The sequence below is a fragment of the Cryptomeria japonica genome, chromosome 3 (assembly GCF_030272615.1).
Source record: "Cryptomeria japonica chromosome 3, Sugi_1.0, whole genome shotgun sequence".
NCBI classification, from domain to species: Eukaryota; Viridiplantae; Streptophyta; class Pinopsida; order Cupressales; family Cupressaceae; genus Cryptomeria; species Cryptomeria japonica.
This window is the reverse complement of record NC_081407.1, coordinates 424,144,440-424,159,593: the sequence shown is the minus strand read 5'-3', so window position 1 is coordinate 424,159,593 and position 15,154 is coordinate 424,144,440. Positions and strand designations below refer to the sequence as shown.

Below are 15,154 nucleotides of genomic sequence, written 5' to 3'. Positions count from 1 at the left end.
TCTAAAGGAGAGGAAACTTGGGAAGGGGAAACTTCATTCTGGTACTTGTCATATTTATACTTCATCTTCTTTGGAATGGGAGATGATGGTAAATCTGACATTGAAGAACAACTTAGTATACTGTGATGAAGACTTAAAAGTGTTAAAGCAACATCATAATCAGCTGCAGCTAAAATTTTTCCTTCTTCAAATGGGAAGAACTCCAGCCCTTGCACTTCACAACTTTGTGACAGAAAGATGGGAAATAAATGGGAATGTTTAAAACTTGACTTTGACCAATTTCGGATCTTGGGGAATGTTTTACAAGTATACAAGTGGGGAAGAACAAACATGCAATCGGATTTTTGAAACCCGCATGCAAGTATACTTGTAAAACGGAAAATGGAGAAATGAGTGAAAAATGAGATTTTGACATGTGGGAAATGGCGTGAATGAAATGTACGGATAAAGGCAATGAGTATGAACAAAAATGGAAGGATTTTGAGAATGTCATCTTCAAGAAAATGGGAAGAACTTTCAACATGTATTCCGGTTCTAAAATCCCGATTTTGAAAGAATGGGTATTTTTCCACTTAGAGAATTGGAATTTCACCAAAAGATGATTAAAATATTCCAACCATAGGAGAAATCAATTATTTTCATCCTTCTTGCAATCGGGACTTAAAATCCCGAATGCAAGTAAAGAGGGAAAATGGGGAAGATCAATGCAATTTACAAATTACTTTGCAAAGGGGAAAATCTCTCACAAAACCGTTTTAGGCAAGAATTATCAAAATAAACATATATACAACTAGGAAGATCAAACAAGAAGAGAAAATAAACAAAGCAAGAAAGGAAAAAATAAAGCAAAACCAAAAGAAATCTTACCTTGCTTAACCAAGATGTCTATTCAAGAGATGAAACAATCTTGATAGGAAGAATCAACCTCTTAAATAGAAAATGACACCAAACCCTTGCCATGTTTTTTGCAAACTCGGATTTGTAGATTAATAGCAAAAACATGTTTCAAGATGCAAGAAGAAAGGATCAAATCTTCAAGGAAATACCACATAGGAGAGACCCAAAGCTAAATGCCCAACGATGGAGTGAAATCGTGTCAAGGAAACCCCAAATCATGGCAAACAAAAACGGCTTTGAAGAGGTTAAAACGTAGCATTGAAATATGAAACGTCTATCAAATGAATTGCAACGTGTTCACAAACTCATAAAATCCGCCTTGCTATCATATCGCCTCCTTGATCCATGAATTTCTCCACAAAAATCGGGAAGAATTTGTGGCAAAATCGGTTTAGGAGAGGAAAAATACTTGGTCGGGTTCTTGGAAGTGAACAACAAGTTTCAATTTTTGCATGTAATAGTGAAAATCGGGTTCCTTACTTCATATTACAAGTTTAAAATGTCACTTTATCTCCATTCTAGAGCAAATTGGGTTTCTAAAACCCTTTAGCAAGTTTAAAATGCCTTTATTTTCATTCATAAGGCAAATCGGGTTTTGGTGAGAGAAATAGAAGCTATAATAACTTGTACGAGGAAAATAAAATCCCCTCAACAAGTTTTAATAACTTAACTTTAAAAAAAGAACTTGTGATAGGGAAAATAAATTCCCTTTACAAGTGACTTGAAAAAGAACTTAAAAATAAAACTTGTAGTAGGGAAATAAAATCCCTATTACAAGTAAAAGTGATTTTATAAAACTTGTAATAGAGGAGAAAAACCCCTACCATAACTTAAAATCACTTAAGTGGAACTTTTTAAAGAATTACAAGTTTTATTTAAACTTTATAACTTAAACTTCACTTGTAATATGTTTGGAAGTTCCTACAATGACTTAAAAGACAAAAAACAACAAGGGGGAAATAAAAAGCAAGTTACAAGTTCTAATTTCATAAAGTGCACTTGTAATTAACTAAAAATTTCCCTACAAAGACTAAAACAAAGGAAAACATAAAACTTGCAACTTAAGGAAAATTTCCCACTTGCATTCAGGGAGAAAAAACCTGAAATTGAAGGAAAGACATAGCAAATGAAACCAGAATACGATGAAATTCGAAACGTGGTTTGTGGATGGACTGAGGATTAGTCCAATCAAAGGGTAAGGCGAAATTCTGCCTTAGGAAGCGTGCTATTGAGTAAAATTTTCATTTTTTGACAAAATTTTATGTATTGGTCCATCATGTTTGAAAACAAAAATGAGGACAACAGGTAGAACGACAACCGATGCCACTACTTCTAGAACCTTGACTCCTCCCACCACTTTCATTTCGCTTGAGTCTAATTGGTAATGAGAATTTGTGGTTGTAGTCTAGTTGAATTTTGAGCATTTGGGTAAAAGTGCATAATGTTGCTAGTGGCGCCCAAGATGAGTATGCACAATTATTCAATTTCATATCATCGATTAGCAATGCCACCATTTGAACCATTACCACCATTTGAACTACTATTTTGAAATTTTCTATTTGTGTTAGGCAGCCCCCTTATTGAAGGAAAGGTTGGATGGACTAGTTTGGCCCTTGAAGTGTTAGCAAGGGCCTTTGAATAAGTTTCCATCACATCATTCTTCTCACAAATAGTGTTATTTGACAATTCCAATTGATCTGACATTCTTTGCACAACTTAGAAACATGGACATGGAAATATAGGTTGGTGAGCCATATTTTGTACTACATTCTATCTCATTGTAGGCTTGATATAAGGCAGATCCCTTCTATCATCTACTTCTTGTTGAGAGGTTTGCAATGTCTTTCCTTCATTCCCTTACAAGGACACAATACCCATCGTGCTCAGAGCTCACCACTCTTGGTTTGCTCGCTGCGTTACTCCTCACTCTTTCTCTTTTTTACTTTTTACCTCCTCCTCCTCGTTCAGGCCGACTCTTAGGTTGGTCAGCAAGGTGCTCTTCGAGAGAGCAAAAAGGTCTAGATATGGGGATTGATTTACCTCTTCCATGCCACCTTGAATCGTAATTCACTTGGCGGGATACACAAACTAATTTGTATATCAAAAGTTTCCCTTCTAGCCTCCTAATGGATATTGCCATCAACTTGCTATACCCTTCTTCTATCAACTCACACTACAACCTCATTTACCTTGTTTAGTAACATCTCATTTGTGGCTTGGGAGTATTCTTCATGTCTAGTGATGGAATTTCGAGGCACTAGAATGATCGATAGGAAAGTATCCCGAACCTTTGTTCTATAGCTCTCATTGTATCATTTATGGGATTGCTGTTACATTGATTATAGAGTAGATCACAACTTTGTGATGTTTTTTGCATTGTACTCCACATTCATTCTACATTGGAACACTACACTCTACATTTACCTCCTCTAGGCTTGTTGTGTTCGCCTCTACCTACCCATTTCACCCTACAAACCTAGGTAGTGGAGTGGGTGGGAGAAGCTACCATAAGTCCTTTGCTTTGTTAGTGCCACTATTTGAAGGATAAATGAAGCAAATAATTCCTTAATGAAGTGGCCCCTACTATTCTAAGATAGTCTCTAGAAGCGAATAATTTATTAGCTATTTGCTTCACCCCTGTGAATAGAGGTGCCTCTCCATAGTTATCTTGGTTGGGCTTAAAGCCATAGCTAGCTCTCCTATCTTATCTGTTGTTCAGAAAGATTTGATTCAATACTAAATATGTAGGCTTGATTTGGAGCCCTTAATCAAGATTTAACATGTGAGTGAGTGAGTGGGTAAGTAGCCCGATTGGTTGGGGCCCTAATGCCATGTGGTTGGTGTTGGGGTAGTTAGGTTGAGGTGGGGTTAGTAGCATAGGGCATCAAAAATGAGGGAGATGGGCTAGACTTTAACTCCACCTTATAGATGGGGTTGGGGTTGAGCCATCCATCTATTGATCCATTATATAATAGGCTAGGGGCCTTGACTAGATATAGATGAGATCTAGAGCATATAGATCTAGACATAGATGGACCTTGGCCTCCTCAAAATTAAGCTAGAGTGGTATAGCAATGTTTCAGTCTAGAATATAAATACTAATGTCATATAGAGTGGGAGTGGGAGATGGGAGGATCTTTGGTCCACTCTCTCCCACCACTTTGGGTGGAACAACTAGGTGGGATAAATATGATCTATAGAGAGAAAAGTTGCATGGACACGAATATGGATACAAATACAGATACGATATCGGATACATACGGATACGGCCAATTTTTTTAAGACCCCCAATATGGATACAACTGGATACATCATTCATAAAAAAACACATACACGTATATTTAACACAAATTTTTAAGTTATTCGAGGAGATTTTCATTACTTCAAAAGCAATATAGACACAATTGCTACATAAATAATGATAAGTTGATTTAGGATTTTACAATATGCAAAAATAGTAGAGTTGCATTGGAAATTAACCCCAAAAATGGGTCACTGAAATAGAAAAACATTTCATTTGTCTTTCTCATTTAGTCTAGGTTTTGTTTATACCGATTTTTTTTTTTCAAAATGCATGAATGAAGTTTTTAAAAATTAAATTTGGGAAGATTTATGTCAAATTTAAAAAAAATCAAATTACATAGTATCTAGCATGGTTGGAAATCGAGATTTTTTGGGCACGCGTGGGTACATTATTTGACATGTATCCAGGTTTTATCAGATATGTATCCATTTTGGATATGGGAACGGATACAGGGATACTCGTGCCCAAGGAGGGACAAAGGAGTTTCCGGCTACTTTGATAGAGAGATCATTGAGCTATTTAACGATCAAGTAGAAGTGGTGATAGCACAAATTCTAAGGCCATATCTATAGGTAGTGTTGATGTGTTTTTTATGCACAATCAAACTGTAATGTCCCTACTTTGAAATATAATTTAATAATAAATAATAATAAAATTAAAATACAAAAGAATAAATATAGAAAATAAAATTAAAATATAAAAGATATCATTAAATGTAATTAAAATTTGAGTAAAGTTAATGAAAGGTCAAAAGGCATGAAATGATAAGTTGTGACTTCCTCAAACATGAGATATAAAAGGGAGAAGAGAAACTCATTTGAGGGGGGGAGAATTTGAAAAATGAGAAGTGCAGATCTAATTATGAAAGGTTATGTCCCTTTCAAAGGGCAGAAATAATGAAGAGTTGCACTCTTTCAAAAGGTGCTAATGGTAAAAGGGTGTGCCTATTGCCAGAGGGCATGCATGATGAAGAGGTGTGACCTCTCCCTCACATTGAGAGATATAAAGGAAAGGAATCAAAGCATCCAATAACATCAAAATGGATTGATAAGATCAGAACTGTTATTAAGTTACAAGCAGTCACATCTTTGTTCTTGGTGGTATGCATGGGGATCAGTTGAGTATGTATGCTTAATATATGAAACTTGATAATGTTATTATGCAGGATTAATAGTAATATTAATATGGACTGCAATATGTATGACAGTCATACTTAATTTCATATATATTCATAATACATAAGAAATTAGTATATTTATAGTCTAAATCATGTTATTACTGTTAGTATTTAAGAAGATGGGAATGAGATGTTCCAAAGAGGGGTAGTCTAAATCCAAGCAATAGGTTAAGTCCCAAGATAGGGTGGGGATCAGTGACCCATAAGCCTTGAGGGTATAGACCCAAGATAGGTAAGGGCTTGGATCTGTAAACTTTTAGGGAACCTATTGTATTTGGTCTCTAAGCGCTTTGGTAACATACATAGACCCTTCTCCCTTAAAACTGAAGTAGTGGCAGGGTTTGATATCTATATTAAAAACTATGAATAATGAAATTAATCATTTAATGAGGAAAATAAATAAGAACTTGTTAATAACTAATTGAAGAATATCAATCGATTTTAGCATATTGAAATAGATCAAGTAGGGGACATTACACAAACACAAAATAAAATACCAAGGTATCTTCTCCTCTCTTGAGCAAAATCTTCCCAAATGCTAAATTATGTGATCAATTGGAAGACTCCAAGGTTCCTAATGTTGGGTCACGACTTGTGGATAAGCTCAATCGGTCGTTGTGATTGTTGTTAATCCAAGGGGACTTACGTTGAATAATTGAATGCTTGAATTGCTGGATCTTAGATTCTAACTACTTGCTTGGAGAATAAAAAAGGGCAAAAGACGTAGGGTTTAAGAAGTCTAAGAATGTAGGAACGATGGACAGTCTTTGGTGAAACTCAACTAAGCCTTGCTTTGACATGCAAAGCAACAACTTCACAAAGTTTAGTGCGATCTTCTAAGGAAATTAGATGATTTTCAAATCATTATCGACCATAGACACCATTAATCGAATGCATATCAATGATTGAATAACAATTAAACTTAAGCTCATTCCAGTATTCCAGTTGACCACACAAGGCGAATTTGCAATCAACAAACTGCTCGTTAGTAATATCCCTTGACTAATCTGACCTCAAGTTGTTGATTAAAGGCTCAAGGAATATTGTCAAACACTTTGCCAACAATCTGGTCTTGATGCTGATTGTTTTTTTTTTTGGTTTTTTGAATGTGATTTGATATGCTGATATAACTTGAAAATATATTTGAGATGACCGGAAATAGATTGCAGCCACTAAATGAACTTGAAGTGCAAGCATATGATTGAGAATGATGATGCATATGCAGCTACAACACTAAGGCAATTCTACAAATATTTACCATGCATCCTAAGGAGTACAATATTCATCTACAGCAAAGGGACATTATTACAAACACTTGGCATGCATATTCAAGACTGAAATCTTCATCAACAGCAATGGGTAATTTGTTAAACAGTTAAAATGCAACCCTTAATCTATTGATTATCTCTTTAAAGCCTTTACAATACAAAAGCATACCCGGAATTTAGAAGATAACTAACCCTCCAAAATTCTGGAAATGAAACAACAGTGTAGATGACTGATAATCCATTCTATCTGCTATACTTATTAATGTCTCCACCTGAATAATGTAGCACAAGAAGACTCCCACGTGCCAATGTTGAAGCAAGGACAAACCAGCATTAAATGTATTCAATAAATATTTATCTTCAAACTTCTGATCTGCCAAGAATAAACTTCAAAACCCCTTGTGAAACAATTGATATTTCCTCCAATAAAGCTCAAATGTGACCTCCCTGTGAAGCCACCAACACAATTGAAGAGTGGCTACACTCTCCAAGATTGAATTTAAAGTGAAATCCTAGGTTTCATCTTCAAAGACAAAGCTTCTGCAAAAAAGACAAATGTTGAATGATTCAAGAATGAATGAAATGAAATCCAAATCCCCTTTTATAATGTTTAATTTGCATTTGTCTTCATCTCCTTTAATTTAATTTAATTTAATTTCTTTTTTCCCTCCTTTAGGTGCACAACATTAGAATATAAAGCATACTATATTAAACACTTATATCTCCCCTTTAAATAACACTTTATCACTTATTATATACTTTTAAAACATTTAAATCTCCCTTTTAAATAAAGTCCACTTAATTTATCAATGATATGCACTTAATAATCAATTATTATTAAAATATAACTTTAATAATAATTATAACATTATAACTCCATCATTAATCATTATTTCTCAATTCCGATTGAATATGGGAGTTAACCATTGTATCCACTGTGCATCCAACTGCCTTACTAAAAATAGTAAGGGTCCCTCTCTAACATCCATTGACTTACTCTAAATAGTAAGTCCCTCAAAATGGAACCAAAAACCTCTGAATTGCCTAGCCTCAGAATATACCCACAACCTGGAGAGGTAAACACTGACAACGACCATCTGAAGAGCTCCAAAACTCCCAAACTGGACCATCTAATCCACCATACTAGCCTACGAGGGTCAAAATAATAGGCTAATCTCGCGAACTCTGATGCTTGCAAAAATGGGGACATTACATAGTGGTATGGATTAGGAGTTTCACCATGAATCGTGCACAACACTCTATCATTCAACTAATTATCATTGTCTAACATGAAGATCCAACAAGAAACCATGCAATTGTAGAAGAAACAACACATTCTACCATAACTTCAATGAAAAGGATGTTTATTTACAAATTTGGCAACTTTTTCTGCCTTCTCTTCCTATTCTACTCTAGCTTCTATTTGTTACTAAACTATTCTTGAACTACTGATCTATTAACTATTAACCTGCTATTCGCTATCAACCTCTATTAACCTTTACAAATGAGAAGTTTTGAGCCTTATATAGAGAGCTCGTTACAATTCAAAGGCTTAGATCAATTTGAGATCAATGGTCGAGATTACAAGATGAAAACCCTAATTAGGTTTTGTTACAACAAACTTTTTTTAGCCAATGAAATAATTTCAACATTTGGACACATGTCCTCTCTTGAATATTTGACCAATAGATAGTGGGGGTAGGTACATTGGAGTTTTGTCCCCATGGATGAGCTTGGTTCATTGAGTCTGGACATGCTGATTTAGAATCCTCCGATTGGTGGAATGATGACTAGGATGACACCTCAATCTGCTTGTAGACTAAATAGATTATCATGAAGGAATGTTGAGCAATATCTCTTGATGCTCAACATCTCAAGCTCGCTCAATGTGGTGATGATGATGGGAAGCATTGTTATGGTCGAGTCAATCCTCCATCTTTGCTTGCTTATCTTGCCTTGAGATAGTTGTATAATCTCTCCTTTACCCTTCAAGGTTTTGACCTCTTCATGTCATCATGATGCAGTAAGAGTTCTTGAATACCTCAAAATCCTTCTTGTGAAGTCACCTTCCTTGATACCCTTGTGATTGTCGATGAAATCCTCCCTCTTGAAGATATCTATTTCCATGTTTAACTCTGAAGTGGTGAGGGTTGTTGATACACTTTATAGCATAGACTTTCATGTTGTAAAACTTTGACCTTGATCTCCCCTTTGCATGTCTCAAACTTGGCCTTGATGTTGAAATTTCCTCCTTGGAATACTGTGTTGACCTTCCTACAATCTGCCCCCTTTGATCTCCTACTTTACCACCTGCAAAACATACAAGTAGGTATCAAACACACATAACATATACCTAATTTCATCCGTCTTTTATTCCTCGTGTGCTCTGATTTTGTTTGATTTGGACAATTTTAACCCTGAATTGATGCCTCTAACCAAAAGATGTGATTGATAATGCTTAGGAAGCTCGCTGATGCTGGAGGTGGATGACTGAATTCACTTTATATCTGATCCAATTCGCTGCACCTCTGATTGAATTCGCTACTCTTGTTATTGAATTCGCTGCTCCGCTTTTGGAGGAGAAATTTGCTTTGAAACGATGATTCAAATGAATAATTTTGAATGCCTCTTTATAGGCGTCAAAGGAATAAGTGTGTCTTTTCCTTCGTAGGCCGACTTGGTAAGGTATTGCACAAAAAACATTATCTCCTATAGGGTCGACTAGATTGATTTTTAAACATTTTCCATTTGAATTAAAACCTCATCTCCAAAACACCTATCCAATCGGACCTTTCAATGAGCAAGAGGGAAGTTCGCTCCAAAGTGGGAGCAAAGAAAGTTAGCTAAAATTGCCTTCTCTATCAACTTCTTCATCAATTTGATCCCTTCATTTGGTTATGCCATGTTAACGAGCAAAGGGAAGGTGGTATCTAAGGTGAGGCATACAGATCACTTAAGGTTTCTTCCCCCATTCACCTAGGTTCATCAACTCTCCTACAAAGGATGCCTTGCATATACACAAAGGAAGGAAAGTTCGCTCGTCTCGAGTAGCAAAGGAAGTTCACTCCTCTCAAGTAGCAAAGGAAGTTCGCTCCTATCAAGGAGCAAAGGAAGTTCTCCAATACTTAGCCAAATTTTACATATGCAACTTACCTCCCAATAAAGTGCAATCAACCTTCTTAGATGGCAAAGGAAAAAATTCGCTTCTATAGATGAGCAAAGGAAGAAGTTCGGTCCTATGGAGGAGCAATGGAAATGAGGTCACTCCTGTGGATGAGCAATGGAAGTCGCTCCTATGCTTGGGCAAAGCAAGTCGCTCCTCTGGATGAGCAAAGAAAGAAGTTTGCTCCTTTCACCAATTCATACCCTAAGTTTCTCATCCCCCTTGTGTGGAAACGCTTCAAGTGATCTTCAAAGCATGCCTTAGAAGCCATTTCGCTCTCATGAAGGAGCAAAGGAAGACAAGTTCGTTCCAATTGAAGAGCAATGGAAGTACACTAAATTCGCCACTTATATTGGTTTCATCAATTTGCCTTTTCTTCAACTTAGTCTTGGGGTTTCCCTCTCCATGTGTGTAGATGCATCAAATTACCTTCAAGGAAGGCCTTAGAAACAATTTCACTCTCATGGAAGAGCAATGGAAGTGCACTTCGCTCCTATAAGGGAGCAAAGGAAGTGACTTCAAATCACCACTTCTAGCGATTCTTTATCAAAATCTCCAAGAAATTGATCCTTTTAATGATCAAAGCGAGGGTGCATTAGTTGAAATTCATCAAACCACCCTTAAGTATGCCAAGGAAGCCAAATTCGCTCCTAGGAAAGAGCAAAGGAAGTCAAGTTCGCTCCTAAGAGGGAGCAAAGGAAATGACCTCATACTTAGTCAAATTCAAGGTTGCTGGCCGAGAATTGAATTCATTTTTTGACGAAGGCAGCATATGATGACCACAGGGTGTTTTAGATGTCATAGAGGGCTTGGGGAGGAAGTTCGCTGCTAAGAAGGAGCAATGGAAGCCAATTTCGCTCCTAGGAAGGAGCAATGGATATGGAATTCGCTCCTACGAAGGGGCAATGGAAATTTTCATGTACTTAGCCAAATTTCTCCCCTACAATCTGCATCTTAATGAAGTGCAATCAGACCACTTGGATGACGAAGGAGGCTTTGCGTAGTTGATGGAACTTAATCTAAGGGACTCCTTCATCAAACTTCCTTCCATCCTCGTTCGAATTGATACCTCATCTCACATCATCTCACATATTGCTTCTAAGAGGTCAAAGGAAGTGATTGTCAATGCCAAGGAATGTCAAAGGAAGTGACTCTCAGTGCCATTGAAGGGCAAAGGAAGTGACTATCAATGCCGTTGAAGAGCAAAGGAAATTTTCCTATACTTAGTCAAATTTCACCCAAGACACCTCATCTCACATCTCATAAGCCAATGATGATGATCAAATGGAATAATCATTCATTTCCTAAGCTTTCGCAACTGACTAACTTCAAATAAATAAGAGAGAGAAACTTGACTTGATTAGCTCTTGGCCACTTTGAGAAACCACACCTCTTCAACGCAAAGGCTAATAGCAAAGACTCTAGCACTATCCTAGAAAGCAAAAAAGTGGGGGGGGGGGGGGGGGAGGGCATTTGGCAATGGGGCGGGGTGAAAACGTCACAGCAGGTAGGTGCCACCATATAGTTCTATATATCGCCTAGTGTACATACAAGCAAGAATGCAATGTGAGTGAGGGGCTCTCAACTGGAGTAGGGGATCTATATAGGCCATCTCCCCTTCTCAATACGATTACTTTAGTCGCTCAAGTCTTGAATCAATTGTTGGAGTTAGAATCAATCGACAAATATACAGATATATAAATTCTTCTAATCAATACCCTATCCTAATCTCTATGGGATAGTCTTGTATCAGATAAAAAGATGAGATGTGCATTTGATTTGTATTGCATATATTGTATAGTTCAATTCCACACTTTGAGCTAGGCTGTAGATCTAGTCAAGACCTCCTACCTATCGATGACCTAGTTGATATGAAAAAGGTTGAATGGAGTGTCCTTTGATCTTATCAGTAGGCCCCTGAGGTAGCTTTTAGGTAGTCCCTTGGGGTAGATTGGAACCAAGTTCCAAACTCAAGAGCCGGCCACAACTGAATAGGTTGGTTCCAAACTGAAGCTCATCCCTTCAATAAGGTTATCATTTCGGCTGGATGTAGAGCATCCGACAATCTTCATTCCCCATTGAGAACAAAATTGAATAGATAGTCTAGTAAGCCACAATCAATCACAGTCTGCAATCGAGAATCATATTACTTTACTATCGGGTGTCCTAGATCACATGAAGATTAAGCAGGGACAATGCGGGGGACTGCCCCATATATATATAGGGTTCCTCTCCGATGGCTTACTATATAGAGATAGAGCTTAGGTGGTACCTGAGCATATATAAGACACTGAATTGGGATATCCATGAAATATCATACCTTTGGACTGAGTGGATGGAAATATGTTATTCATGGTGATTTTTCTATCATGTCATTGCTATTTGGAGTGGTACTAAATTGGATTTCATAAAATCAATGGTTTTCTTCCATGTAGTTTCTTTTGATGTGTAAATGCATAAGAAGTTGAGTCACTTAAGACACACTGTTGTATGACTTGACCATGGAAATTGGAATACTAACCTATGCTATAGTGTTTGTAATCATCTATTTTTTTAATGTGTTAAATGCATTTGATAACATTCCTACCAGGGCTGAGATGACAGATGTTGGATCTAAGGCAGCCTCATCAATCCTTGGGATAGTATTAGGAGCTTCACATGATCTAGATGCTTCAATTTCTCCCAGTTCACCAAGTCCACATTCTCATGGAAAGACACTTCCTAGAAAGAAACAAGGAGATGATAGTGAAGCTCAGCCAAGTCCTAGTATAGTTGGAGGCACGCTAAAGAATTCTGCTACTGTTGGTCGCCAAGGGTTTGCTCTACAAGACAAGGTATTTTCCTCATTCGAAGCTTTTAGCAACTATAGCCAAAGTGTGGTACTTGTTGAAAGATATTGACTAGACCTTTATTGAAGTTTTATGTCCTTATTGTTGAATTCTACTTTTGCATTGTTTTTACCTCATCATTTCAAGATTTCTGTGGCTGATGCATTTTTCTTTTATTGTTATTCTTCATTTCTTCCATCATAAGATTTATAAATTTTAATGTTTGTGCAGCTGTCATCTATATATGCTGCTGGTAATACAGTGCCAATCCCATTTTTGAAAGCCACAGATATATCTCCCATTGCTTTGATATCAGATAATATGTACGGTGAAGGGGAACCAGACCACAGTGGTGCTATTGCATTGGAAGCAATTCAAGAGCTCTACAATGGTGTAAGCCTTGGTGATGGACAGCTGTGGAGAGGAAGAAAGCCTCCAAATAATGAGGTATGATGCTTCTGATCTTCTACTCAAATGATTTCTTGTCACTGTTTTAGCTCCATTTCCTGACTGTTTTTCAGGCTAAGAGCTTATACTGCCATCATTTTGTATGACTTGTGACTTTCTAAATTAATGTTTCAAAACCTTATGCTAGTCACATTTCTTTTTTCTTCTTATGTCCAGAACTTATTTGTACATGGGTTTACTCACATCAATGAATTTGGTGGTATCTATGAGTGTCTACAGATGCCTCTTCCTCCAAGTGTGTGCCAAAGACTTGCTACAAGTCCAACACTGCTAAATCTTGCAAGAGCTCTGGCCTATCATAAAATGTAAGTTGGGTCTAAATTTCAGAAACAATACATTTTAGAAGTTTAGAAATAATGACGCATTTTTTAACATTGAATTCTTAAATTAAATATTAGACATAATGTTTAGACATAAGGTATCAATATAGATGATATTAATATAATAATATTTATAATGTTGTAATGACATGCATTAATTGTCTAATAAAATAACTAATGTATAAATTAATTATTAGAAATAAGGTATTAAGGTGTAGGTTTAATGTTTATAAGATTGTAATGACTTAGACATTAATTATCTAATAACATAACTAAGCAACTTACATATATGTAAGTTACAAACGATGTAACTTCCTCCCTAATTAATAAACAAGTGTACACATATTACAACGTGTTTCCATTTCCCCTATTGCTTTATTTTCATAAAATTAACTTTAATCTGAAAATATATTCCATTTCATTAAAAGATTCTATATGTTTGATTCAGAAATTTGGCAGGTTATAAAAAAAAAGCACGCTTCAATCCCCTACTATCAGACCAGACACTCTTCCATTGTTCTTCCGTCAGGTCATCTCTGCACACCAAGTCCAACAGCCACTTCTTTTTCTCTTTGGTGAGCTTCTTGGCCGGTTTTGCTGTAGATGCTCCCTTCTCGAGTATACCAAATACCCTCCCGAAGTCCTCAGCCTTGAAGGAAACCCGTACTATGCAGCCCTGGAACTGAATGATGGAGGCTCTTTCGTGGCGATTGTATCTAGACACCATGGTCGGCAACACAGGTTCAAAATCCTTGATATTGAATGTTGGCATCTGAATGGCATGGTCCACTTGTGGTTTTCTGAGAGAATCCTTTATCCACATGGTCAAAAGGGGTTTCCTCCCACCAAGTACGACATTCGCTTCCGGTCACGCTCTCGAAGGCCACATTTTCTGCAGTGATTCCTTTCAGGTCCTTCTGCACTTTTGGTCTGATCTTCGCCTTCTTGCTGCTGCTGCTAGGCTCTGTAGCTGTCATGGTGGCACTATGTTGGCTGTGCTGATTTTTTCCTTTGTCTTTTCCTGCTTCCTGGTTGTTATTATAACGGTCCGAATTTGTTGCGTGGCTAGGGTCCCCCCAACTAGTACGGACCATTGTACCAATTTACCTGTGAAGCCTATATGTGGTATTTCCTGGTCGTACAACTCCTTCAACTTGCGCAAACTCTGCACATAGCTTTGTACGGATGGCACAAATTTCTACACAGATACCCTCAAATTTTTTTTGTAACTGCTCCCTGCATGTACGGATGCCTGCTAGGAAGGGATTGTATAGATCCTACCTGTACGGGATGCACGTTTTCTAGCTGCACGACCTTCCTTCTTTATCGGCTGATATCCGTACAAGATCGTAGGGATTGGTTTCCTGTGATGTCGAGTGTAATGCTTTGCCGTACGATGTCTCCCCCACACGTATGGATTCCTTGCCTCGTGGGCCGTATACCATACGGACTATGCAAGGCTTTCTTCTTCGCCGATCGTACACCGTACGAATGATACAAGTATGCACGGGTTTCACAGTTTGCTGGTCGTACGTCGTACGGACTCTTTTCTCTCTCGCCTGGTCGTGCACCATACGGGCTATCCACTCCTTTCTCAGGTTGTACACCATACGGTCTGTCAAGGCTGTACGGATCCTCCGGCTCCACCTCGCGAATTTCTTCTGTCTTGTCCTCTGTCGTTCGTACGAATGATGCAGTTTCTTCAGCTCGTGGTGGTCGTACAGTCTGT

At 37.4% G+C, this 15,154-nt stretch overlaps 1 protein-coding gene across 2 annotated transcripts in view; it reads left to right on the top strand.

The window, feature by feature from the left end:
- The window catches only part of LOC131070436 (serine/threonine-protein kinase 1), a 237,942-nt gene that overhangs the window by 203,805 nt on the left and 18,983 nt on the right, over positions 1–15,154 (top strand). The window contains exons 15-17 of one of the 2 annotated variants that reach the window (XM_058005968.2): positions 12,400–12,643; positions 12,869–13,084; positions 13,262–13,410. In XM_058005968.2, the coding sequence (XP_057861951.1) occupies positions 12,400–12,643; positions 12,869–13,084; positions 13,262–13,410 (609 nt within the window). The remainder of the gene's footprint in view (positions 1–12,399; positions 12,644–12,868; positions 13,085–13,261; positions 13,411–15,154) is intronic. The other variant, XM_058005969.2, reaches the window with a different exon arrangement.